The 24,548-nt window shown below is 36.8% G+C and overlaps 2 protein-coding genes across 3 annotated transcripts in view; one reads left to right on the forward strand and one right to left on the reverse strand.

Annotated features, from left to right (window-relative positions):
* The window catches only part of CHPT1 (choline phosphotransferase 1), a gene marked incomplete at its 5' end in the record, with an annotated part of 30,308 nt that extends 25,704 nt beyond the window's left edge, over positions 1–4,604 (forward strand). Inside the window, 1 exon segment of the mRNA XM_014591775.2 lies at positions 4,431–4,604. Within this exon segment, the coding sequence (XP_014447261.1) occupies positions 4,431–4,475 (45 nt within the window).
* Positions 4,605–4,767: 163 nt separating this feature from the next.
* SYCP3 (synaptonemal complex protein 3) lies at positions 4,768–18,412 on the reverse strand. Of its 2 annotated transcripts, XM_027775715.1 has the most exons (9): positions 17,607–18,412; positions 17,447–17,512; positions 16,053–16,199; positions 15,541–15,607; positions 15,353–15,387; positions 13,203–13,320; positions 11,739–11,838; positions 8,557–8,655; positions 4,768–4,945 (listed from the first exon to the last, which is right to left on the reverse strand). In XM_027775715.1, the coding sequence occupies exons 3-9, from the start codon at positions 16,180–16,182 to the stop codon at positions 4,784–4,786; spliced, it is 711 nt and encodes a 236-aa protein (XP_027631516.1). In that variant the 5' UTR covers positions 16,183–16,199; positions 17,447–17,512; positions 17,607–18,412; the 3' UTR covers positions 4,768–4,783. The 2 variants fall into 2 exon arrangements, with proteins under 2 accessions (XP_027631516.1, XP_027631513.1); XM_027775712.1 differs by lacking the exon at positions 17,447–17,512.
* Between the last annotated feature and the right edge of the window lie 6,136 nt (positions 18,413–24,548).

The raw sequence follows: 24,548 nt of genomic DNA on the forward strand, positions 1-24,548 counted from the left end.
ATAAGGTTATATTTGAATATAAAATATATATCCTACAGATTCTGTTATGTCTCTTTTAGTTATGAAGTCCTCTTTGTGTATCATCACTTTTGATTACTGATATTATCACAGGTATTAATACAGTAATACATAAATTAATCAGAAATAAGACAAAAGAAAGAAATTTTAATCTTGAAGAAAATGAATCCCTATAATTCTAAATAACAACCTCTTTATCTTTGAGAAATGTTTATTAGACACTTGGATTTTTACTGCCAAAGGATTACGTAGAGATACAGAACATAAATGATTTTAGCCATCTTGAGGATGATGCTTGCTTTGCTAAAAATTGAAGTGAGCTCATAACATTGAATAAGAGAATAGCTGATGAAACTAGTAAGTAGTGATGTAAGAATTTTCTTATCCTAACCATTTTTCAAAAGAACTATGTTAATTACTATCATATACATGTAAAACTCTTGTTTTAGTATACCAATTAGAATTCAGAAGGGCTATACAATTTTTTTAGTTTGAATTTGAAAAAGGAATTTGCTGTTCTAGTCCAGAAAAACATAAGAATCTTTACATTGAGAGTATTTGCCCTTTGACACTGGCTTAAAATTCTATTGTCTCAGGACCAGCAGATGGCGTGATGTGGCTGGACTCCCACGTTGGGCTTGGTTAGCGTTGCAGACCCTCTGGCTTAAAATTCACACTGTCATTGTGTAGCATGCATGCCCAAAAACCCAAAAGGAGAATGGAGAAGGGATTGTGGCATAGCCATCCTCCCTGGAGGGGGGGGTGCGGGTAATTTCTCGCTTTCTGTTTCTGTCTCTCTGGTAAGCACACATACTCTATAGCAAAAATCTCTCAAAAAAAGTCATTGTCTCAAAAAACATGAACATAAACAATCCCGTTCCTGAAAAATAAAACCGTAGCTAAACCAGTTGACATGTAAGAAAATTAGTAACTTACAAAAGCATGTCAAAAATATCTTCACTTCAAACTATCAGCCAGTTACTTCAAGTACACATTGACTTGAGTTGATGAGGATAAAGTATCAATTATTCAGTCAATAAGTACATTAGGTATTTATTGTCTTTGCTCTCTATTAAAAATATTTAGATTTCTTATATATCTTCACACTCCCATCTAACCCTGTTTATAATAATATACAGTTCTGCAGACCATATGCCTTATGGTAAAATAATCAGAAAAATGATGGCTTAATGAGCGTGTACTTTATCTTAGGCAAGAACAAGCCATAATGAACAAAGTTAAAGTTCTTATGTAAATTAAGTATATAGAAAACACTGTGGAGTACTTATTTTTGTCTCCGTAACTATTGGTAAAATTTCTCAAACAAGGACCTTAAAAGTTCGAATAGCATTTAAGATTGATCTCAGGATTTTTTCATGCAGGCACATGAACTCAGTGTGTTACAAGCCACTGGGTCCGCGATTTGAATGGTAGTCAGACATACCTTAACCATTATTCCACCTGCTGGCCCCAAGATTGATATTGTAACATACTTTGACTCAAAAAGATCTTTTACAAAGTTCAAAATTTTAGAATGTAAATGATTTTGTTTTCTTTCTTTTTTTTTAAATGACAGAGGGCATGTGCACTTTTTTGAGTGAGAAAATACCCTCAGTGGGGTATGGTCACTCTGTAGTCTTTTTTCCTTTTTCTTCATCCTGTCAGAATTGGGCATGCACACACATATACCTGGACTGTTTTTCAAGCCACAAAGATCAAGACCTGAACTGTGGTTGGCCACATAGGACCCAGCCCCCCTAACCATTAGGCTATAGAGCTGGCCCCTGTAAACTGTCCTTTGAATGTCAGCTATTCATCAATGGTAGAGGATTAATTTATCCCTGTATAAGTTATCATAGTATCATAGTTAGAGAATCTGTATGGATTTGTGGTTTTTATTTATTTTTTTTTTTAGGGATTTTTGCTATAGGGTGTGTGTGCTCACCACAAAAAGTGAGAAATCACCTCCCAGGGGGATGGTCATGCCACAATCCCTTCTTCATCCTCTCAGGATCTTGGGCACACACATACATGTGCCTGGGTGTGAGTTTTAAGCCTCCAGGTCCAGAACTCAAACTGTGGTTGACCATGTGGGAGTCCAGCGACTTAACCATTACACTATCTGCTGGTTCCTGGACTTTTCTAAAACTTAGGAAACCTTAAAACTAAAATAAGCATGAGTTAGAGAGGCAAAAATTAAATTTTTGGGAAATCTAAACATGGAAAAGCAGGAGAAAACTGCTTTCTTCCTAATAAGTACCCTTTTTTGTCTTGATTCACTGAAAGGAAGTTCAACAAAAAAAATAGTAAGTTTAACTGATTAATTTCAAGAAAATTAGTATTTATTAAATCAAGTGTTCATATGTTATTCTATGTAAAGGAATGCATGTTTTAAAAGACAAGTTGTAGGGAACAGCAGATGGTATAATGGTTATGTTGCTGGACTCCCATGTAATTGACTGTGGTTCAGGTCCCTGACCTGGAAGCTTGAAATTCATGACAGACGTGTGTGTGTGTGTGTGCGCGTGCACGTGCGTGTGTATGTGCTCAATATCCTGAGGAGATTGGTTAAGGGATTGCGGTGAGGCCATCTGCTCTGGGGCATGATTTCTCACTTTCTGTCTCTCTGTCTCTATCTGTCTCTCCAACAAGTGCATGGGCCCTATAGCAAAAATCTCTCAGGACCAGCAATTGGTGTAATGGCTATGTCACTGGACTCCCATGTAGTCAACCACAGCTCAAGTCCCAGACCTGGTGGCTTAAAATCATGCTGGGCACATGTACATGTGTGCCCAAGATCCTGAGAGGAGAATGGAGAAGGGATTGTGGCATAGATATCACCCTGTGGGTGATTTCTCGCTTTCTGTCTGTCTATCTCGTCTTTCTGGCGAGCGCACGTGCCCTATAGCAAAAACCTCTCCAAAAAAAAGAAAAACTCTCTTAAAGAGACAAGTTGTAAAAATTAACTGTTCTGGTTTGGAAATAAATGTATACCCAATATTAAAATTGAAAAAAACATTCTAGGCAATTTTTCTTTAAAGACAGATGTGGGGGCAGGCAGGTGGAATGGTGGTTAAGGTTCCTGGACTTCCACATGGACAACTGTGGTTTGAGTCCCAGACCTGGTGGCTTGCTTTTTCACTCTTCCTCTCTCTGGTCAAATTAAATAGTTATAGTAATAAAGGTAAATAAAATAATTCCAAAAAATACAGATATGAACTACTTAAATTGTAAATAACCAGGTATGTTAATGATATGCTCTTAATAATTACTAAGAGCATATGTCATTTAATTGTGGATCAAACCCAATTAAATGCCATTTTGGTATCTTTATGGAAATGACATATTCATAAATCGATATCTTAAAACTGGTATTTATGGGAACCAGCAGTTAGCATAATGGCAATGTTGCTGGACTCCCATGTAGTCGACCGCGGTTCACGTCCCGGACCCAGTGGCTTAAAACTCATGCCGGGCGCGTGTGCGTGCATGCCCAAGATGCCAAGAGAAGAATGGAGGAGAAGGGATTGTGGCGTGACCATCCCCCCTGGGGGGTGATTTCTTGCTTTCTGTCTCTATGTCTCTCTGTCTGGCGAGCACACGTGCCCTATAGCAAAAATCTCTGAAAACAAAAACAAAAAACAAAACTGGTATTTATGTATCCTGTTCCATTAACTTAATGGTTTTAGCAGTTTATTAAAGAGTGTGGACATAAATTCCTAATAAATTTAAAAGTCAACGAAGTTTTTTATTTTTTTTTGAAATCTTTTCTTTTGAATTGACTGTGTAGGTCCAACCACTGTAGCATGTGCTGCCTGACACTGCTACTCGGCAGGCTGAGGCACTTGCGGGGCCCAGGTTCGATTTCAAGCCTACCCTAAAGTAGGTGCAGTGGCAAATGCCAATAGTTCCAGGAACTTAGGAGGCTAGAAAAGAGGACTGGGACATACACTCTGTCTTTAAAAATATCTTTTTAAAGGATTGGCTAGGTAACTTAAATGTATAGAAAAGGACATAAATATAGCATAGTTTTTTTTTTCTTTCTTTCTTTTTTTTCCCCCCAGAACAATGTAGCTTTCTAGACTTGTGCCTTCTACTTTTGGAACTAATAAAGATAAACTGAAGCCAAAACCTAAAATTAAATTATCTTTATTGGTCAAAATTAATTGACAGTGTTACATAGATAAATTCACTATTACTACTAAAGAGCTGAAAGCCCAAAACATTTAATTTATAAATACCTCCCTCCTACTCATATTACCTTTAGATTTTACCTAGAAATTAAATTAACAGAAAGTCTTATACTTAAATTAAATAAGATTAAAGATGTTATTTTTAAACTAGAATTTCTAAACTATTCTGAAGACTTATGTGCCTCTTAGCTAATATTATAATCATATCATATTCTTCAGGTTCAAGTTCTTTCTTCAAAGAGTCATCAGAATAACATGGACTGAAGAGACTTTCGAACGTTTGCCATCTCTTGCTGCTGCTATTTCATGAAAGAAGATATTGAACATTTGTTTAATTTTTAGTTAAGTGTTACACATATTTCAGCAAATAAAATATTTCAGTGCTTACATTAACCTTTATTTCTTTCCATTTAAAATATAATAACTTGAGGCCAGCAGGTGGTGTGCTGAAGGTGCTGGACTCCCACAGGGCCAACCACTGTTCAAGTCCCAGACCTGGTGGCTTGCTTTCTCATTTTCTCTCTCTTTCTCTCTCTCTCTCTCTCCGGTAAGCACACCTGCCCTATAGCATATTAAATAATAATAACTAAAATTAAATAACTTTTTAAAAAATTTAAAATATAACTTACAGTTTCCATCATAATCTTTTTCTGCAACATAGCCATTTCTTTTCTAAGTTCACTTTGTGCACCAGTCAGTAGATTATCATGCTCCTTCTCCAAGTCCTCCATACTCTAAAAAGTCAAAGGCTAGTTCACTTACAAATCACCACTTGTCATCTCAGGTTCTAATCTTTTATAATTATTTTTTAAAATAAGAACTTTTTAGTAATGCTCATTTTTCACCTCAAATTTTAAAAAATCCTAGGTAATATAAAAGAATAAAAAAAACACACTGAACCAAATACAATAGAAGTACAACAGTATAAATATTATTGCATAATATTGTACTTACTTATTTATAGTGGATACAATATTATTTATTTGGCTGCTGGAAAAGTCATGATGCATTTTTACATAGAAAAACACAGAAAAATATGTCATGAGGACCAGCAGATGGCATAGTGGTTATGTTGCTGGACTCCCACATGGCAGACCATGGTTCAAGTCCCAGACATGGCAGCCTGAAAATCATGTCAGGCATATGTGTACATGCCCAATATCCCAGGAGGAAAGTAGAGGAGCAGGGATTGTGGTGTGGCCATCCGCCCGGGGGGGTGATTTCTCACTTTCCCTTTCACTGTCTCTGTCCCTCTCCAGTGAGTACACATGCCCTAAGGCCAAAAAAAAAAAAAGTGATGAGACTTTTCTAACAACCTAATATTATAGTAAGTATAATAATAGTATGTTTTACTTAAAACAATGGTTTATTAACTGTTAAGGTCAATTGGGAGCAAAAATAAAAAAGACTGTATAAATAAATACTATAATTTTGAAAATTTATATAAACTGTCCAAACATCAGTAATAATCTGCTTATTATAACTAAGTCAAAGTGACATGAATTCAGTAGGGATAAATTGATCTGTAGTATGTCCTCTCAAAGTTATGAAAGACAAAAATTATGTTTTAAATGTTTACTATTCATTTAACAGTTATCCAAGTGCCTACCATGTAAGAAGTACTGATACTATGTTTAGCGCTGTGGCAATATTAAAAAAAATAATACAGGTCCTTGAGCTGCTCTTTTTCTCCTGGCTCTGGTCCACTCCTACCTCTTGGGAGTATACTTTCACTTTACTTAATAAACTCTACTTTCAATAAAAAAAAAAAATAATAATACATGATTGTCCCCTTATTACTAGTAAGGAAAAAAACATAAAAATAATACAAAGATTTTATAATATTGGGTCGTTGGAAAAGTCATGACATATTTTTCTATAAAAAAGGCATCATGACTTTTCCAATGACTCACCAGAAATGAATACACTAGTTGTTCTAGCTATGTAATGGAAAATGGGGATTAATTCTAATAAAGTTGGAAAAAGAATAAGATTTTGACAGATGAAGGAAAAGGAGTTCTAGGAAGAAAGCATAAACAAAAACATCGACATGTACACTGTACAGAAAAAGTAGATGTAGTCCTGGAATACACAAATAAAAGAAGCTTAAAACAGGGTCATGGGGGGGGCCAGCAGATGATGTGGTGGTTAAGATGCTGGACTCCCACACAGGAAGCCATCGTTCAAGTACCAGACCTGGAGGCTTACTTTTACTCTTTCTCTATTGATCAATTTTTTAAAAATAATAATAAATAAAAATTAAATAAATAATTAAAATGTTTTTAAAAAGGGAACAGCAGTTGGCATAATGGCTATGTTGCTGGACTCCCATGTAGTCGACTGTGGTTCCAGTCCCGGACCCAGTGGCTCAAACTCACGCCAGGCATGTGTGCATGTGTACCTAAGATTCTGAGAGAAGAATGGAGGAAAAGGGATTACAGTGTGGTCATCCCCCCCTGGGGAGTGAGTTCTCACTTTCTGTCTCTCTCTGTTTTTCTGGCAAGCACACACACCCCATGGCAAAAACCTCTCCAGAAAAAAATAAATAAATAAATAAAGGTGCTGGACTCCCACATGACCAACCACAGTTTGAGTACCGGACCTGGCAGCTTGAAAATCCTACTGGGCTCTTGTGCATGCATGCCCAAAATCCTGAGAGGAGAATGAAGAAGGGATTGTGGTGTGGCCATCACCCCCAGGAAGTGGTGATTTCTCACTTTCCCTCTCTCTGTCTTTTTCTCTCTGGTAAGTGCATGCACCCTATGGTGGGGGGAAGCAAAAATAAATAAATAAATAAATGTCATGGAGGACAAGAATAGAGAGATGGAGAAAGGATGGCGGTATGACCACACCCCTTTGGGGATGCTTTCTCCCTCTTCCTCCTCTGGCCCATGCACAAGCCCTCTGGAAATTTTTTTCTAAAAAAGAAATCACAGGGCCTAGTAATACTTAGATGTGAAAGATAAAAGAAATGGGAAGAGTCAAAGATTTTATTACAATTACTACCCTAACTGTTAACATTTAGTGATACATTTAGAAGAAATCTTTTCTAGTACTTTATCAAATCATTATGCCACAGGGCCAGCAAATGGCATGGTGGTTAAAGGCACTGGACTCCCACATGGCCGACCATGGTTCAAGTCTCAGACCTGGTGGCTTGCTTCCTCCCTTCCTCTCTCTGTCTCTCTCGGATCAAACTGGAAAATAATAATGATAATAATAATAAATAAAGTTAAATAAAAATAATTCTTTAAAAAAAATCATTATGCCAATTAATAAATGGTTCTTAGGGGTATTAAACCAAGCCTACAGGTTCTCTATTTGGAAACACTTAAAAAATAAGTTTTGGGGGCCAGCAAATAGAATAATGGTTAAGGCACTGGACTCCCATGAGGTCGATCATGGTTGGAGTACCTGACCTCATGGTTTGAAACTCACAACGGGTGCATGTGCATGTGTGCCCAAAATCTCAAAAGGAGAAGGTAGGAGAAGGGACTGTGTGTGGCTATCCCCCTGTGGGGGCAGAGGTGTGTGATTTCTTACTCTCTCTCTGGTGAGCACACATGACCTTAAATGAAAAATAAAAGTTTTGTATCCATATGTACTATTTTAAAATTCTTTAAAAATAAATTTTAAAACCATCTTACTAGCTCACTCAGATTATCCTAATTCCTTTAGAAGATATTATATGTATATTTGAACAAGAGTAGCTAAAAGAATCCCCTCTCAAAAAGAAGTACATGTAGGACTCCAATGGACTCCTAGGAATAATTACTATAAAATAAGTATATTTTTGCATAAACAAGTGGCCAGTGTTACAGACCAGAGTTTGTTAACAAGCATGTATCAGGTAAGTATCAATACACAAATTTCTAATCCCCAGAAGTCTATTACATATATAGGCTATTTTATGATTATAAGTTGGCATATGAAGTCATTTTGGTCACTGTAACAGTTCTAAAAGCAAAGATCCCATAAAATACTTCTATACTGTATTTGAAGAAAAAAGAAAATAATAATTTAAACTGGGTACTTCTATTTAACAAATACAGGGCCTACTTTCAGTTAGAGAACTTTGACTAAAAGTATTAATAAAGTATGATAAATGAAGTATGAAATTTTTAGGTAAAATTTCCAATTTACCATTTACTGTTTTAAATAATTTCCACAAACCCATAAAATCTTAATGATACATTTATCACTTACTTACACAAGTCAAAATGGAAAGTAGTTAAGAATTAAAATATCTATATGCAAAATGTTTCTCCCATAAACTTAGGGGGAAAAAGTCTACTTTCATAAATAAGTTTTATAAAAATGAACTGTGTTACAATATATAACATACCTTTGTAAACTGCTCATATAACTGTCTAATTGTTTTCAGTCTCTGGCTCTGGACAATTCTAGATTGCTGGAAAAGCTTTTGTTGCTGTCGAAACAAATTCTACAAATATAGAAGAAAAATATTGTGCAATAACAATTCGGGTAAACTTTTTAAAACTTAGCAAAAAATAATTCTACATTAAACTTAAAAGGAATAATTTTAAAATCAATACTTATAACATTTTAACAATTATGACAAAGTTTAATGTGTGTTCACCACTAGTATATGGGAATACAGTAATCCTACCAAGTCAGTAAATAAGAAATCTTAATAATATTCATAACTTTTCTTAATTCTTGGTGAAATGAACATCCACACAGATGATCCTTCCAATAATGGTCAGGTTCTTTACCACTGATTTTGTGTTCCACTCCACTTCAGCTGTTCACTCACATACTCACAGTCTAGATTTTGTCATTACCAATAACTCTTACATTGTATTCATAATGTCAAACTTATATATGAACTATGTGTCACATACTAAACTGTAACTCCTATGTTATATTCATAATGGCAAACTTATACATGAACTATGTGTCAGACACTATTCTAAATCCTGTTAAGTAGATTTATTATATATGAACTCATCTAATTCTCCAAACAACTCAATAAGATAAGCATTTATTATTTCGCTTTCAAAAATGAAGAAACTGGGAACCAGCAGTTAGCATAATGGCTATGTCGCTGGACTCCCACGTAGCCGACCGCGGTTCGTGTCCCGGACCCGGTGGCTTAAAACTCACGCCGGGCGCGTGTGCGTGCGTGACCAAGATCCCGAGAGGAGAATGGAGGAGAAGGGATTGCGGCGTGACCATCCCCCCTGGGGGGTGATTTCTCGCTTTCTGTCTCTATGTCTCTCTCTGTCTGTCTGGTGAGCGCACGCGCCCTACAGTGAAAATCTCTCAAAAAAAATAAATAAAAAAAAAATGAAGAAACTGAGGCATAAAGGTAAATAATTTTCAGAGCCAGGGCTCTTGCCATTATAGCTTCTCTTTATAGCCAGAATTCAGCCACTACCTTCTTACTATTCTAGTTACTCTTTTAGTAGTACAGTTCGATAATCTATTAGGACATAAAATTCATTCATCACATCTTCCTTTCACTATCATTACCCCTACTCCTATCTTCTTTCTTTTTCCCCCATATTAAACTGAATGATCAATGGTTGTAATTATTCTTTTGTACATACACTTTGCCTTCTTTTCACTCTGTCACATTTGCTTGGCTAAATCCCAACCCTAGAAAACCCAACTTTCTACTCTGTCTGAAGATAACACCTTTTCCATCATCTGATGACCTTATTTTTTTCACTAGATATATAAAAGCAATCCACAAAGAACTTTTAGTCTCCCGTCACCATTATCTACCGCTTACTTATATCTACCTGCTTATACACTCTATATTCTCTCCTGTTTCTAAGGATGGTCAATCCTTGTTTCTTGCTGAAGGCCAACTTCTCACATCCTGTTCATTCTTAAGAATTCAACAACTGTCCGCTCTCCATTATTTTTAATTATTCCCTCCATATTATTCCTAATAGCATGCAAACATGCTTCTACTTCTTCAGTTTTACAAAACAGAAAAAAAAAAACCCTCTATTCTCTTTTTAACTATTTATTTCCCTTTCTTGTCTTATTCTCATTTTGAATACATGATCATACTTGCTTTTCCACCAGAATCATTCTGGTCCAGGACACCAATGACCTCCCCATTGACAATTATACCTTATTTGCTTGTAAGCTGCATAATGCAGAGTTAATCATCTTTCCTTCTTAAGGCTTTTTTCACTTGGCCTAGAGTAGTTTTTTGTTTGTTTTCCCTACCTATTAGGCTGTTCAGTTTCTTTTACTGGTTTTCACTCATCTCCTGGAATTAATCATTGAAGTACTCCAGGATTCTGTCCTTAGACTTCCTTTTAACTTTTTTTTTTTAAGAGATATTTTTGCTATAGGGCACATGTGCTCACCAGAGAGACAGAAAGACAGAGGGATAGAGGATGAGAAATCCCCCCCAGGGGGGATGGTCATGCAGCAATCCCTCTCCTCCGTTTTCCTCTCAGGATTTTGGGCGCACACATACCTGGTGTGAATTTTAAGCAGCCAGGTCCAGGACTTGAACCATGGTAGACAACATGGGAGTCCAGCAACATGACCATTATGTTATCTGCTGGTGCCCCTTTTACATTTTAAAGAAAGTTTATTCAGAAGGGAACATGGGAATAGGCATCCCTAACAGGGTCTTCATGCTGCAATCCGCCCCAGCCTCAGCCAGCTAGGATTATGGGTATGTGCTCAGCACACACAGGGAAACCTCCGGACATGAAACCAGGAGAGCATTATGTTACTACTCTAACACTGTGGCTGGCCCTCTTGTAAATTTACAGTCATTCGCTTGGTGATCTTATTCCATCTTTATGGCTTAAATACTGTCTTTACACTGATAATTTCCAATTTTGTATTTTAGCCCATCTCCCTTTCCTGAGCTCTGGACTCAAGTACCAGTAACATTCTCAGTATCTCTCCTTAGATTTATACAATTGATGAGTGGGACTGACTTCCATCTGCCATAGAGATGGGCAAGTAACAAAAGTCTGGCCATTAAATTAAACAGTGCTCTAACTACAGTAATTGGTTCAGGAATAGGCAAATTATCCAAACCATAGATCAGTAATATACCACTAGAAGAATTTTCTGCCAGAGTTATTGAGAAAGACTGTCTCAGTCTACTGGAATTAATAGATTTCTAAATCTGGGATTGGGATTGTAAGAACAACCTTGGTTACTATCTTGGGAGATACTACTAAGAACACAAAACCCAGATGATACTACAGGAGCAATCCTTCCCTCTCCCCATCTTGTGTCTCAAGAAAAACTCACTTTTTTTTTTATATAAGCCAATCACCCTTCTTTTGTACTCTGACAAATTTCTATGATTTGTAACTGCACTATTCTCTACCTATATAAGTAACAATGGCCAACGGCTTTCATGAGTATGGTATGTGGTATTTTTCTGTGGTTTACAGTTCAAAAGCATTAAAACACATAGCCAGCAATGGGTCAGACAAGCCTAACCTTGTACTAAACTCAGTTCTATTCCTATCTGAGAGGTAGTTATAATAGATTAATTATATAAATGATACCAACAGCCAGTTTTTCTTCTTGTTCCTCAGTTTTCTGCATATCTAAATCCCACTGCTCAAACACAGTCATAAATTGCTGAGAAAATTCTTGGCCAAGCTTCTGCCTGTAAAACATAATATTATATTTAATACTAACATGAAAAAAATGTAAAACAAAACTGAATTAACACATCTGTACTATTAGAAAGGAAATAATAGTAGCTTAAATCTTCTGATGGAAAACCCAAGTAAAAAAATGACTTAACACTAATTCTAGAAATTTTTCTTTTTCCCCTAACAAGTTAATAGAAAAGTTTTCTCATGTGGTTTAACTCTCTTAAAAACTAAGAGAGTTTCAGGACCAGCAGTTAGTGTAATGGCTGTCGCTGGACTCCCATGTAGTTGACCATGGTTCCAGTCCTGGACCCGGCGGCTTAAACTCATGCTGGCATGTGTGCGTGCGTGCCCAAGATCCAGAGAGGAGAATGGAAGAGATGGGATTGTGGCGTGGCCATTTCCCCTGGGGGGTGATTTCTCGCTTTCTGTCTCTGTCTTTCTGGTGAGCACATTTGCCCTAAAGCAAAAACCTCTCAAAAATAAATAAATAAAATAAAACTCCTATAGCAAAAACCTCTCAAAAAAAAGCAGTTGGCATAATGGCTATGTCCCTGGACTCCGATGTAGTTGACTGCAGTTTGAGTTCCGGAGTCGGTGGCTTAAACTCACGCTGGGCACACGTGCGTGTGTGCCCATGGTCCCGAGAGGAGAAAGAAAGGATTGTAGTGTGGCTATCCCACCGGGGGAGAGGGGGGTGATTTTTTGCTTTCTGTCTTTCAGGTGAGTGCACGTACCCTATAGCAAAAAACTCTCAAAAACAAACAAAAAAACCTCAAGAGTTTTATTTTACATACAAATTTTCCAGAAAACTAATTTCATCTCCAAGCACTTTATTTTTTACTGATAGTTTAGTGTGATAGTTCAAAAGAGATTATATTTCATCAAAGACTTCCAATCAAGATTTCCAAATATAAATATTTCACCTAATTTTTCCCCATTTTGGTACAAGATTTTGTATAAAAAGTATAGTTAGTTGAAGAAGATGAAAATATACAAATTATTTATAAGATTACGCTTTCTACCAATACATTGTCAAACACAGTTAACCATCAGGGGACATAGCTTCTATGATGCTTACCTTTTAGTCAACTAGTGTATTTTTAGAATGAAAATAAATTACTTTTATATTAAAAAAAAAACTCAATTTTTATTTGAAACCTCAAATGACTTCTAGAAATGACATTTCAATTCTATGAAAGAATGAGATTACAGGATTAAAGGACTTACTTGCTTAGAGAAAAATCAAGCCCAATATAGATTTAGTAGAGACCCCATTAGACAGAAGATGATAGTATATTTCATAAGTAATTTGCACCAATAAATACTAAGAAATGATATAATGCAGAAGCTCTACAAAAACCAACAACTTTACCTTTGATCTTGTTGTGTTTTCCAAACATGATCAAGTTTCTGGTTACTGGTTTTGATAGAGGCCTTGGTATACATTTCTAGTCTTTTTTGTTTAGCAATAAGAGCCTTGTTAATGTCAGCTATATTGAAAATAAATATTCATTAAAATTTAATGTTGAAAATTTTGTTCCCATATATTCAAGTAAATATGGATAAAGTTAGTTCAATAATATAGAAATGACATGTAAACATAGGCATAATTTCAAAAAACAGTATTATCTGCTTACTATTGTTTCTGAGAGAAGTTTCAGCTAGTAGTATCCCAATTCTAATTTTCCTAAACCGGAGATAATTTAATTTAGGGATAAGAAAAAAGAACTAATGTGTTAGCTGGTGGCATGGTAATTAGGGGCTGGATCCCGCATAGCCGACCACCTGGTTTGAATTCTAGACCTAGCAGCTTGAAAAAACTCGTTACATGTGCGTGTGACCAAAATCCCAAAAGGAGAAATGGAGGAGAAGGGATTGCGGCATGGACATTTCCACAGGGGGTGCTTTCTCATTTTCCATCTCTCCATCTCTGTCTGGTGTCTGCACACACCCTCTAGCAAAATACAAAAAAATAAATAAATAATGAGTGCATAAATAAAAGCTAGAGCCAGCAGGTGGCATGGAGATTAAAGGTGCTGGATTCCCACATGATTGACCATGGTTCAAGTCCCGAACCTGGATGCTGGCTTGCTTGCTTTCTCTCTCTGTATGTGTGTGTGTGTGTGTGTGTGTCTTGCTATGGTCAAATTAAAAATCACAATAATAATAAATAAGGGAAATAATTCTCTTAAAAAATGTAAAAAGCTCAAGAGCAGACTATTTCATGAGAAAACACCAATAAAAGCTAAATTGTCCTTAACTTATAGAATAGGCTCCCACTGAAAGGACAGGTTTAGATGAATTATTACTAGAACTCATATAAAACACAAAAGTACTTTAAAAAATGGGCTATAATAAGGGAGAAAGTACAAGAAAATAATTTTTAAAATATAATCTATAATACTTTTAGATATTTTTTACTAAGACAATAAGATGAAAGACAGAAAAATCATAGTTTAATATCTAGATAAACTCATTTAAGAATATTTTTAAATACTTCTGTGGAGCTTTTGATAGGAGATTCTTACCAATAAATATTTAATTTCATGAAATTTTAATACTTCAAATAATGCTTTATTAAACATAAGCCTTTGTGTTATAAACATTTCTTTCCATGATCATGATGGAGTTGCACTATTACATACATATCATCTATAATAATTTATAAAACAGGGACCGGCAGGTGGCATGGTGGTTAAGGGTGCTGGACTCTCTCTCACATGGCAGACCACAGCTCGAGTCCTGGAACTGGTGGCTTCCTGTCTTACTATCTCTCTCTCTCTTTCTCTCTTGCTCTGTCCCTCTCTGGTCAAATTAAAATAGATAAATAAAGTAAAAAAAAATTTAAAAATTATGAAACAGATTATAACAAGCATTTTGTCACTACCAAATAGAGCAAAGCTCTCAAAAAAGATATGATTGTATGAATAATCCATATAGAGAAGCCAAATATTAAGTCATTTAAAGAGTACTATCCCCTAACAAAACTGAAGTAATATAACTGATATTTATCATCCTAAAAACTTACGAATGCTTGGATCTGATTATAAATACCTCAGTACTTAGCAAAGTTGTCTTTGGTTCTCAACTACTGATATATACTTTATTAAATAAAAATAAGAGCTATTCTAGAGGAATTTATACTCTCCTACCTAAAGAATATAGGAAAAGTCCTAGAAAATAACTAATTTGTGAAAATGAAAAGTTAATATATATACAGATGCACCTGTGTGTGTGTGTGTGTGTATCACTAAGTTTGCGAACACAAAGAAGTAAAGACTATTCCCATCTATTTCTTTGAATGCTATAGTCCATTAAATTCACATGCATGATAAAAGCACAATTCTGATTCTTCACATCTTGGAAGAAGTAAGGAAGTAAATCTATGAAACTAAATCACAAATATACAAAATCCTACACTTAACAAGGCATTAAATAATAGTCTTATAATCCATGGATTAACACTTCCCCTATATATGTTATAGAATTTAAAACAATTCAACAATATCTGAGAAAACATACCTCCAAATCTTTCTAACATATTCTGAACTTCACCCCTGCGAAGAAATTACATTTAAAAAACTTTTAGTTAAGGATCTATAAAATATCATTCTTACTTTGGAAGATATATCCCCTGTCAAATATTTTTACAACCAATGTAAAATTTACTTGAAATATTTTAACAGGAGAAATTATTTTGAAAATATTACCCCACATCTTCAACTAATCCTGTAGAACATCTTTTTTTCCCATGCTTTTCAATTACTGGAGTCTTTCCTGTATTGACAATAAAAAAGGAAAAACACTTTTGAAATTATTCTGTTTTGGTTAACTTTAATGAAGTAATATCTTCATTTTGAGGAATTTTACTCTTTTTGCCAACAATTTTTTTAAGACATACATGCAATATTTCTCTTTAAGCTAGATGAAGTTAAATAAAGATTCAAGACCTCACTGTCCTACATCAAGACTCAGAACAATTTTTTAAGTCTTCTTGGTTTATTTCAAGATACTGTATTTATCCTACATCGTAAGAATAATGATTTCAGGGGCAACAGATACTATGTAAACTTCTCTATCTCTGATACTGGGTATGAATATCAGTTAAAAACAAAGTAATGGAAGAATGAAAATACTTTACAAATAATTGTATTACAGTTTTAAATGTACTGAGTTCAAAACTGTAGCAAATAATCACTGCCTAACATTAAATATACAGTACCTTCAGTGATATCCTCCTCTGAACCACTCAGACCTTTTTTATCTTCTTTCTCATAGTCATAAGTTATAACCTGATCCTCTAATGATGACTTCCCAGATTTCACTGAATGCTTTCTTCCAGAGGGCAGCATATTCAGATGTTTCCTGACTTCAAAAACATTATTTTTCAAAAATTTTATCAATGATACTTAAAAAAAAAATTTTAATTAAAAGACAAAGACAGAGTCAGCCAGGTTAAGGTGGAGGTTAAGGTGGCTGGATTTCACATGGCCAACTGTGAGGCTCAAGTCCCAGACCCAGTGGCTTGAAAAATGTACCAGGTACATATTTGTGCATGTCCAAAATACTGAGGAGAGTGGAAGAGAGGGGACTGTAGTATGCCTTCTCTCCTTGGGATTAGGGGTGCTCATTTGCTTTCTCTCTCTGACTCCAGTGAGAACACACACCTACAAAAAAAATTAAAAGAGACAAAGACCAAAAATAGAAAAATATCTTTTTTTAATTGCCAAGGGTCTTATGCAACTGCCAGAGAGCAAAAAATAGAGCTTGAGCATGCAGGAGAGACCTTCCAATGGGGTGCATGCAGTCATGCTGCGATCCTCTCTATTTTATTTTACCATCCTTCTGGGATCTGGGGCTTCTGCTCTGCACATTTTATCAGGCCAATGAGTCTGGGATTCGAAAAACACTATTAAATACTTTTGAATACAAAATCATCACTTAAACAAACTGGTAAACATTTAAGTATCAAATAAGAATGATCCTAATTGAATAAAATTTTAAATGTCCTTATTAGACTAAAAAGTTAGTAAAGATAATGACATTTGTCAAAGAAAATGAGGATAAGAGTAGTGTCAACTCTGACCTGCAAATGTGCTGTGATGGACAGTTCATATCTGGGGACTGGCAGATTTTGATTTTAGTCCCACCTCTGTGTTATTTAAATTTTGGCTATATTTGGGCTAATCTAGACTGCATCTCAGTCACAAAGTTAAACTGTGGTTGCTAGCAGGATAAATCAAAAGCACTCCCAAAATATAAATTAAAAATTAAAAAAACACAACCTGCGATCTGAGCCTAGGAAATTAATGTCTATATATGATTTCCACAACATACATATGGAGGTCAAATGAAGAGTAATCCTCAGTTCATTTTACCAGTTTCGGAAGGGACTGGAGCGGGCGGGGAGAGCAGTGCCCCCTCATCCTCCCCCACCCCGGCCTCACTCCTCCCACAAACCTTGCCCTTAAGGCCCTGGAGGCAGGATTCAGACGGGCTCACCCCACCTGATTTCTACCTATCCCTTATTCACTCAAGGCCCTGCCCTCAGGTTCGTTGCCTCCATTTTCCTCACAGAGGCCCCAAATAATTCTTTCCAACAGGGAAGATTTTTACCTCACCGGTCAAGAACAGCCTCTGCCCACAATTCCCGCACTGGACAAAGTACTCCTCTGTTCACACCTAGAAAAAAACTCCCAGAAGCCAAGGACCACAGTTACAGGTCTCCTGACCAATGTCAGTTCCCAACTCCAATGCCCTCCACCCTTCTCCTCACCTAATCCTTCTCGCTTCGCTTCCACGACGCTTCTGAGGAAACTTGGAAATTCAAGCCGGAAAAAAAGCCAGTCGCCTCACCTAGAGCATCGCTGATTGGCTGGCCTCTGTGCACGCATGCGTGCTTGATATGCGCAGGCCCCGCCCCTAGGGGGCGATTGCGCGGGAAATAGTGAGCCCAGGATGCTTTGCGGGCGTCGGCGCCTGCTGCTGGTAGATTTCTGATGAGTTGCTTTCTAGTTTTTGTTTTAAGTCTTAGATTTGTATAGTCTTGAAAGTTGCAAAATAACTCAATTTTGAAACATGAGAAGCATACTACCTAATTTGTGAAGCAGGTTTTTTTTTTAAACAATATTCACAGCATCTCCTCAGGAAGTCCGTTCACTTACATCTTCCCTCCCCCCTCCCTCACTTTCCTCATTTACTGTTGACAGAGTACAATTTAGTGGAATTTAGTACACTCAGTTTTGTAGCCATCATCGCCATCTTAATTTCACAACATTCTATCACCCCAAAACGCAGACCCTGTCCCCACTAGCAATCTCCCTATTCTCCCGACCCCTGACAAGCATTAATCCATTTTTCGTCCCTGGATTTCTCTGTCCTGGACATTACATATAAACAATCATACACCTATTTTTTTTTTTTTTTACCATAGTCTATGTAGCATTCAGACACTTTTTTACTCAGCATTATATCCCTAGAAAAATCTGTATTATTACATGTAGCCATAATTCCTTCATTTTTTCATCTGTATGATATTCCACTGTGACTCTATCCCACAATTTATTCATTGATTTTTTTTTTTTTTTTTTTTGGGGGTTTTTCTTTTCCATAACATTTTTTTTTTTTTTTTTTGGAGAGGTTTTTGCCATAGCGAGTAAGCACTCGCCAGAAAGACAGAGACAGAAAGCGAGAAATCACCCCCGGGGGGATGTCCACACCACAATCCCTTCTCTTCCATTACCCTCTCGCGATCTTGGGCACGCATACACACGTGCCAGGTGTAAATTTAAGCCACCTGGTCCAGGACTGGAACCACGGTCGACTACATGGGAGTCCAGCGACATAGCCATTACGCTAACTGCTGGTCCCTTCATTGATTTTCTTGTCAATGGATTTAAGGATTATTTTCAGATTACAGTTAATATAAACAATGCTACTTTGAATATTCTAATCTCTTGCATATGCGCTAAAATTTTTATAGTGTATCTAGTTGCTAGATCATAGGCTGAGTGTATTCAGATATTCAAATTGTTCTCACTCAGTTTACACTGCCACCAACAGAATGAGTTCTTTTTGTTACATATATTCATCATCACTTAGGATAGATTTTTTTTCTTTTATTTTAGAGAGAGATTTTTGCTATAGGGCATGTGTACTCTCCATAGAGAGACAGAAAGTGAGACATCACTCCCCAGGGGCGATGACCATAGAGCAATCCCTTCTCCTTCGTTCTCCTCTCAGGATCTTGGGAAGGCATGCAGGTGTGCTTGACATGAGTTTTAAGCCACTGGGTTTGAGACTTGAACCGTGCTTGATTATGTGGGAGTCCAGCAATGTAACCATTATGCCACCTGCTGGTCTCAGATTTCTTAATCTTACCACTCAGTAAGTGATGTCTTCTTTGATAATTGTCCAATTATTCATAAGATTAAGATCTTTTATGCCTACTGACCATTTGCATTTGCTTTTTCTTAAAATATCTATTTGAGTCTTTAGCTCATTTCTTACCTAGATGATTGTGTTTCTTATTGATTTTTAGGTTTTTATATATTCTAGGTATCAATCTTTATGATTGTTTCTGTCTTTTCAAAGAAATTTATCTTTTCCCTGAAGTTTTTTTTTAGAATTATGTTTATTCTTATTTATTGTTATTATTATTTTTTTAAAAATTTGACTAGAGAGAGAGAGAGACAGAGAGGGAAAGTGAGAAAGCAAGTCACCAGGTCCCGAACTCGAACTGTGGTGGCCCATGTGGGAGTACAGTGCCCTCACCACCATACCACCTGTTAGCCCTTTCACCTTAAGTCTTAAAAATCCATCTTTGCATTCCTGATTCCTGCAATAACTCCTACGTGAACTTTCTGTATTATTTTTTTCTTTTCCTTTTTTTTAAAGTAAGTTTTTCAGTGCAGTCTTATTTGTTATTATTATTTTTTATTGTCACAGGGTACAGGTGCTTACCAGAGAGAGACAGAGAGAGAGCAAGACAAAGAAAGCATCCCCCAAATGCAGCATGGCCGTACCACACTTCCCATTCCTCAATTTCTCTATCCCATCAAGATTTTGAGCACATATGCACAAAAGTTTGGTGTGTTTTTCAGGCAGCCAGAGTTAGGATTCAAATATTATTCAAGGAGAAACTGAAAATGGTTTAAAACATTATATGAAAATGCAGCACAAAATAAAATTACCATAGATTCTGCCACTGAGTACTTTGGGCAAATTGCTTGATTTTTTTAAGCCTCCATTTCTTTCTTCACTAACGTATGAGAATAATAACAGTATCTCATAGTATCGGGTTGTTGGGAAAATCAGACCTATTTTTGCATAGAAAAATATGTCATGACTTTCCTGATGACCTAATAGATTAGATTTTAAAAGGTAAAATAATGTGAGACCAGCAAGTGACATGGTGGTTAAGGTGCTGGACATTCCCACGTAGCTGACCACGGTTTGAGTCTCGGACCTGGTGGCTTGCTTTCTCACTTACCCTCTTTCTCTCTCTCTCTGTCAAATTAAAAATAAATGAATGAATAAATAAAATTTAATAAATAATTATTTAAAAATGAAAAAGGTGAAATACTGTATTAAAATATTGGTAGGCACTCAGTAACACATAGTAAATAATAAATATAAGCCATCAACATTAATATTTTAATGGGTATTTTCTGAGTCACTGGTATACTATCTTCTGATTATCAACTATATAAAGGCCAAACAGTGCCAGATATACTTAATAAACATAAAAAGTAATGTTTCAATCATAAAAATGTAAGTAGATATTTTACTAACAAATATAAATTTTAGATATAAAAAGTCACAGTTCTTTCAAAAATAAGTTACTCAGGGGCCAGTCCCATAGCACAATTGTTAGGTACAGAGCATAGGGAGCTAATTCCACATGACAAACCTTGGTTGGAGTCCCAGCCCCAGCAGCATAAAAAACAGGGTAGGTACATGTGTGTGCATGCCCAAAAATTCTGACACAATGGAGAAACAGAGGAAAAAGAATTATGGCATGACCATAAACCATTGTGGGTTGCTTTCTCTTCTCCTCTGGCAAGTGCATGTACCTTCTGACAATGAAAAAAAGAAAGAAAAAGACTTAACTTGGAAGATGTAAATATCACAACAGATTTCTGAGTTTTAAAGGAAGTATTTCTCAAAAACTCTCTCAGAGGTTGGCAGCTATTTAATCAAAAAGCTAACTGCTTGCACAGACTGGTTTAGAAGGACCTGTGTGGTCCCTACTCTCATGCTGGCTAGAGAACAGTATTTCATGTGTTGTCCCATCCAGTTCTGCCTGTCAATAGGAAGGTTTAGTGAGGTACACTTGGCCTTCAGACAGAACAACATCCTAGACATTTTCCTTTACCTGAGCTATCGTTCCCTCAAGAGATCTAGCAGCTGCCCTTTCTCTCCCACTCTATTTTGCTCACCTGCCTACACCTCTTCATCTCTTCTCCACTTTTTCTTCCTTCCCATTGGCCTGGTTTTGTTTTGTTTTGTTTTTAAGAGCTTGTTGTTGTTTGCTATAGGGCACATGTGCCCACCAGGGAGATAAAGTGAAAAATCACCCCCCACCCCCAGAGGATGGCCACACCACAATCCCTTCTCCATTCTTCTCTGTACCTGGTGAGAGTTTCAAGTCACCAGGTCCAGGACTTGGACTGCAGTCAACCAGGTGAGAGTCCAGTAATGTAACCACTATGCCATGTGGGAATCCATTAGTTCTCTCTCCTGTATCTACAGGCTCTCTTTCTGTGCTCCATCTTTCCCATTAATTTACAAATATTTAAATCTCTCAGAACTTAAAAGAAAAAAAATCTTTGGGTCTTATTTCCAAACCAACTACCACTCTCCTATCTCCTTCTCTTAGCAATTGAAGTTCTAAAAAATAATTTGATCTTCTTGTCTCAATTTACTCCCCTCCCATGGACTTTTTAATCCATTTAAACTAACTTTGGCCCCTACCATTCCTCCAAATTAGTTATCACACTAACGTTTCCAGTGACCTCCATGTTGATAAGTCAAAATGGACATGTTGTGGTCATCTCACTTGATTCTTAGCAACCGTCAACTGGGACTGTCAACTATTCTTTTTTTCTCCCTCAGTCATATCTTCCTTTGCCTGGTCTAGCTACACATTCTCCTGTTACCCTCTTTTTATCCTGGCAACTTCTCAGTATCTTTGCTAGCTCTTCCTCCTTTAAAGGACCCATGTTGGAGTTCACCAGAATTTGGTTTTAATCAGCTCTCTTCTCAGTGTATATTTCTCTAAATGTTACATGCACATGGCTTCAAGTATCAGTTTCTAAAATGTGTTTCATGAACCAGAGTGTATCAAGATCACTTAGGGGGAGGATGAGGTACAGCATGAGGAATGGGGTAGAGTGGGGTTTTAAATGGAGATTCTCAGGCCCCATCCAAAGCCTATCAAATGAACTCTGTGGGTGGGGACTGAGAAATCCGGATTTTAAATACTTCTCCAGGTTATTCTCATACTCATTGAAATTTGAACCACCAATTTGACTTGTCACATTAACAAGGACAGTGCAACATCTCCATCTGCTGGCTTACAAATATTATTGCCTTATTTTCTCAAATGTTAGAAAACTAAAAAATGAAAAACAGGAGGAGCCAGCAGGTGGTGTGGTCTCCCACGGTTTGAGTCCTAAATCTGGCAGCTTGAAAATGACTCTGGGCAAATGCATTCATGCCTCGAATTCCAAAATTCTGAGAGGAGAATGCAATGGAGAAGGGACTGTAGTGTGGTCATACTCCAGGGAAGGGTGATTTCTCACTTTCCCTCTTCTCTCTCCTGTGAGCATACACATGCACCCTATGGCCAAAACCTAAAAATAATTAATTAATTTTTAAAAAAAGGAATAAGAGGAAATGTTTAGAGACATAGGAAGATCTGATGGTAGAAGTTTTGGGGGTTTCATTCTGAATAATTTTCTGAAGGGGGAGAAATAAAAAAGAGGACCAAATACAGTGTGAAGTTGAGAGGAAGGTATTAGAGTTGGAGGTTGAATAGAAAAGGTTTAAAATGGTTAACTAGGGAGAATGAGTTGGCTACAGGAAATAAACAAATGGGAAGGATCATTAGGTTACATGGTGATTAAGGCACGAGACTCCCACATGACAGATTGTGGTTCAAGTCCTCAATCCAGAAGCTGGAAACATGCTGGGCATGTGTGCATGCATGCCCAAAGTCCTGACAGGAGAATGGAGAGAAGGGATTGCAGTGTGGCAATGCCCCCTGAGAAGTGATTTCTCACTTTCTGTCTCTGTTTCTCCAATGAACACACACATCCCATAGCAAAAAACTTCTTAAAATTATAATATAATATATAATATAAATTATCTGCTCTGAGGATATTAAAAATTGGACTGTTCTCTTTTTGACTTTCCTAGCTCCAAATGAGAACTGATATATACTCACGTTTCTAATTTTAATCCTTAAACTACTATATAAAAACAAAAGGGACCAGCAGTTAGCGGACTGGCTATGTCGCTGGACTCCCATGTGGTCAACTGCAGTTCCAATCCCAGCGTGGCTTAAACTCACGCTGGGCACGTGTGCGTGCGTGCCCAAGATCCCAAGAGGAGAATGGAGAAGTGATTGTGGCGTGGCCGTCCCAGGGTGATTTCTCGCTTTCTGTCTCTCTGGCGAGTGCATGCACCCTATAACAAAAACCTCTGGGAAAAAAAAAAAAAAAACCAAGGAAGCCAGATCTCACATGGCTGACTGACCATGTTTCGAGTCCCAGCTCTAGAGGCTTGAAAAACATGCTGAGTATGTGTGCATACATGCCCAAAATCCCAGCAGAATGGAGAAATGGAGAAAGGACCATGCTGTGAGAATGCCCCATTGAGGGGAAGCTTTCTCCCTCTCCATCTTGGTCTCTCTGTCTTTCTCTGGTGAGCACACACACATTCTGGCAATTAAGAAAAACAAAAATGAGAATTCGGATGACTCTGCTTTACCACAAAGTTTCTTATAATGAAGCCAAGAATATTTTATGGATTTTTTAATAAAATGCATTTTACTGTCCACTAAACATTTAATATGCATTATTAAAAAATTTACCTAAAATTTTTAAGTTAAGTTGTTGTTCTAGTTAAAAAGTAATAAATATCCATTGTAAAACAATTTTTTGAAGATATAACTTATGGAGTAAATAAAATTCATTTATAATCATACTACCTGGAGATAATACACAATTTAAAATTGGGAGTACTATTCCTTTTCTTTATTTTCTGTGCATATATGTATTTCCCCAAAATAATTAAAAATATATCTCAATTATGTATATGTCTTAGTTTGCTACCAGCTTTGCAATCTTTTATTTATTTATTTTTTTTTGAGAGGTTTTCGCTATAGAGCGCATGCGCTGGCCGACAGAGAGACTTAGAGACAGAAAGCGAGAAATCACCCCCCAGGGGGGGATGGTCACGCCGCAATCCCTTCTCTTCCATTCTCCTCTTGGGATCTTGGGCACGCACGCACACGCGCCCGGCGTGAGTTTTAAGCCACCGGGTCCAGGACGCGAACTGCGGTCGACTACATGGGAGTCCAGCGACATAGCCATTATGCTAACTGCTGGTTCCCGCAGCTTTGCAATCATTTTTACTTTACCTCTTTTCTCTAAGATTTGGAAACAATGTCTTTAGGGTTTTATGGACGCGTCACTTTTAGACTGCCTAGTTT

This window comes from Tupaia chinensis, unplaced genomic scaffold, assembly GCF_000334495.1.
Source record: "Tupaia chinensis unplaced genomic scaffold, TupChi_1.0 Scaffold000054_1, whole genome shotgun sequence".
Classification (NCBI taxonomy): domain Eukaryota; kingdom Metazoa; phylum Chordata; class Mammalia; order Scandentia; family Tupaiidae; genus Tupaia; species Tupaia belangeri.

Coding starts and splice junctions, on each gene's coding strand:
- SYCP3 (XM_027775712.1), bottom strand. CDS start 16,182: ATGCTGCCCTCTGGAAGAAAGCATTCAGTGAAATCTGGGAAGTCATCA. Junction 15,388..15,540: donor GGATTAGTTGAAGATGTGGG/GTAATATTTTCA, acceptor ATTTCTTCGCAG/GGGTGAAGTTCAGAATATGT. Junction 4,946..8,556: donor TATATGAGCAGTTTACAAAG/GTATGTTATATA, acceptor TTGACTTTTTAG/AGTATGGAGGACTTGGAGAA.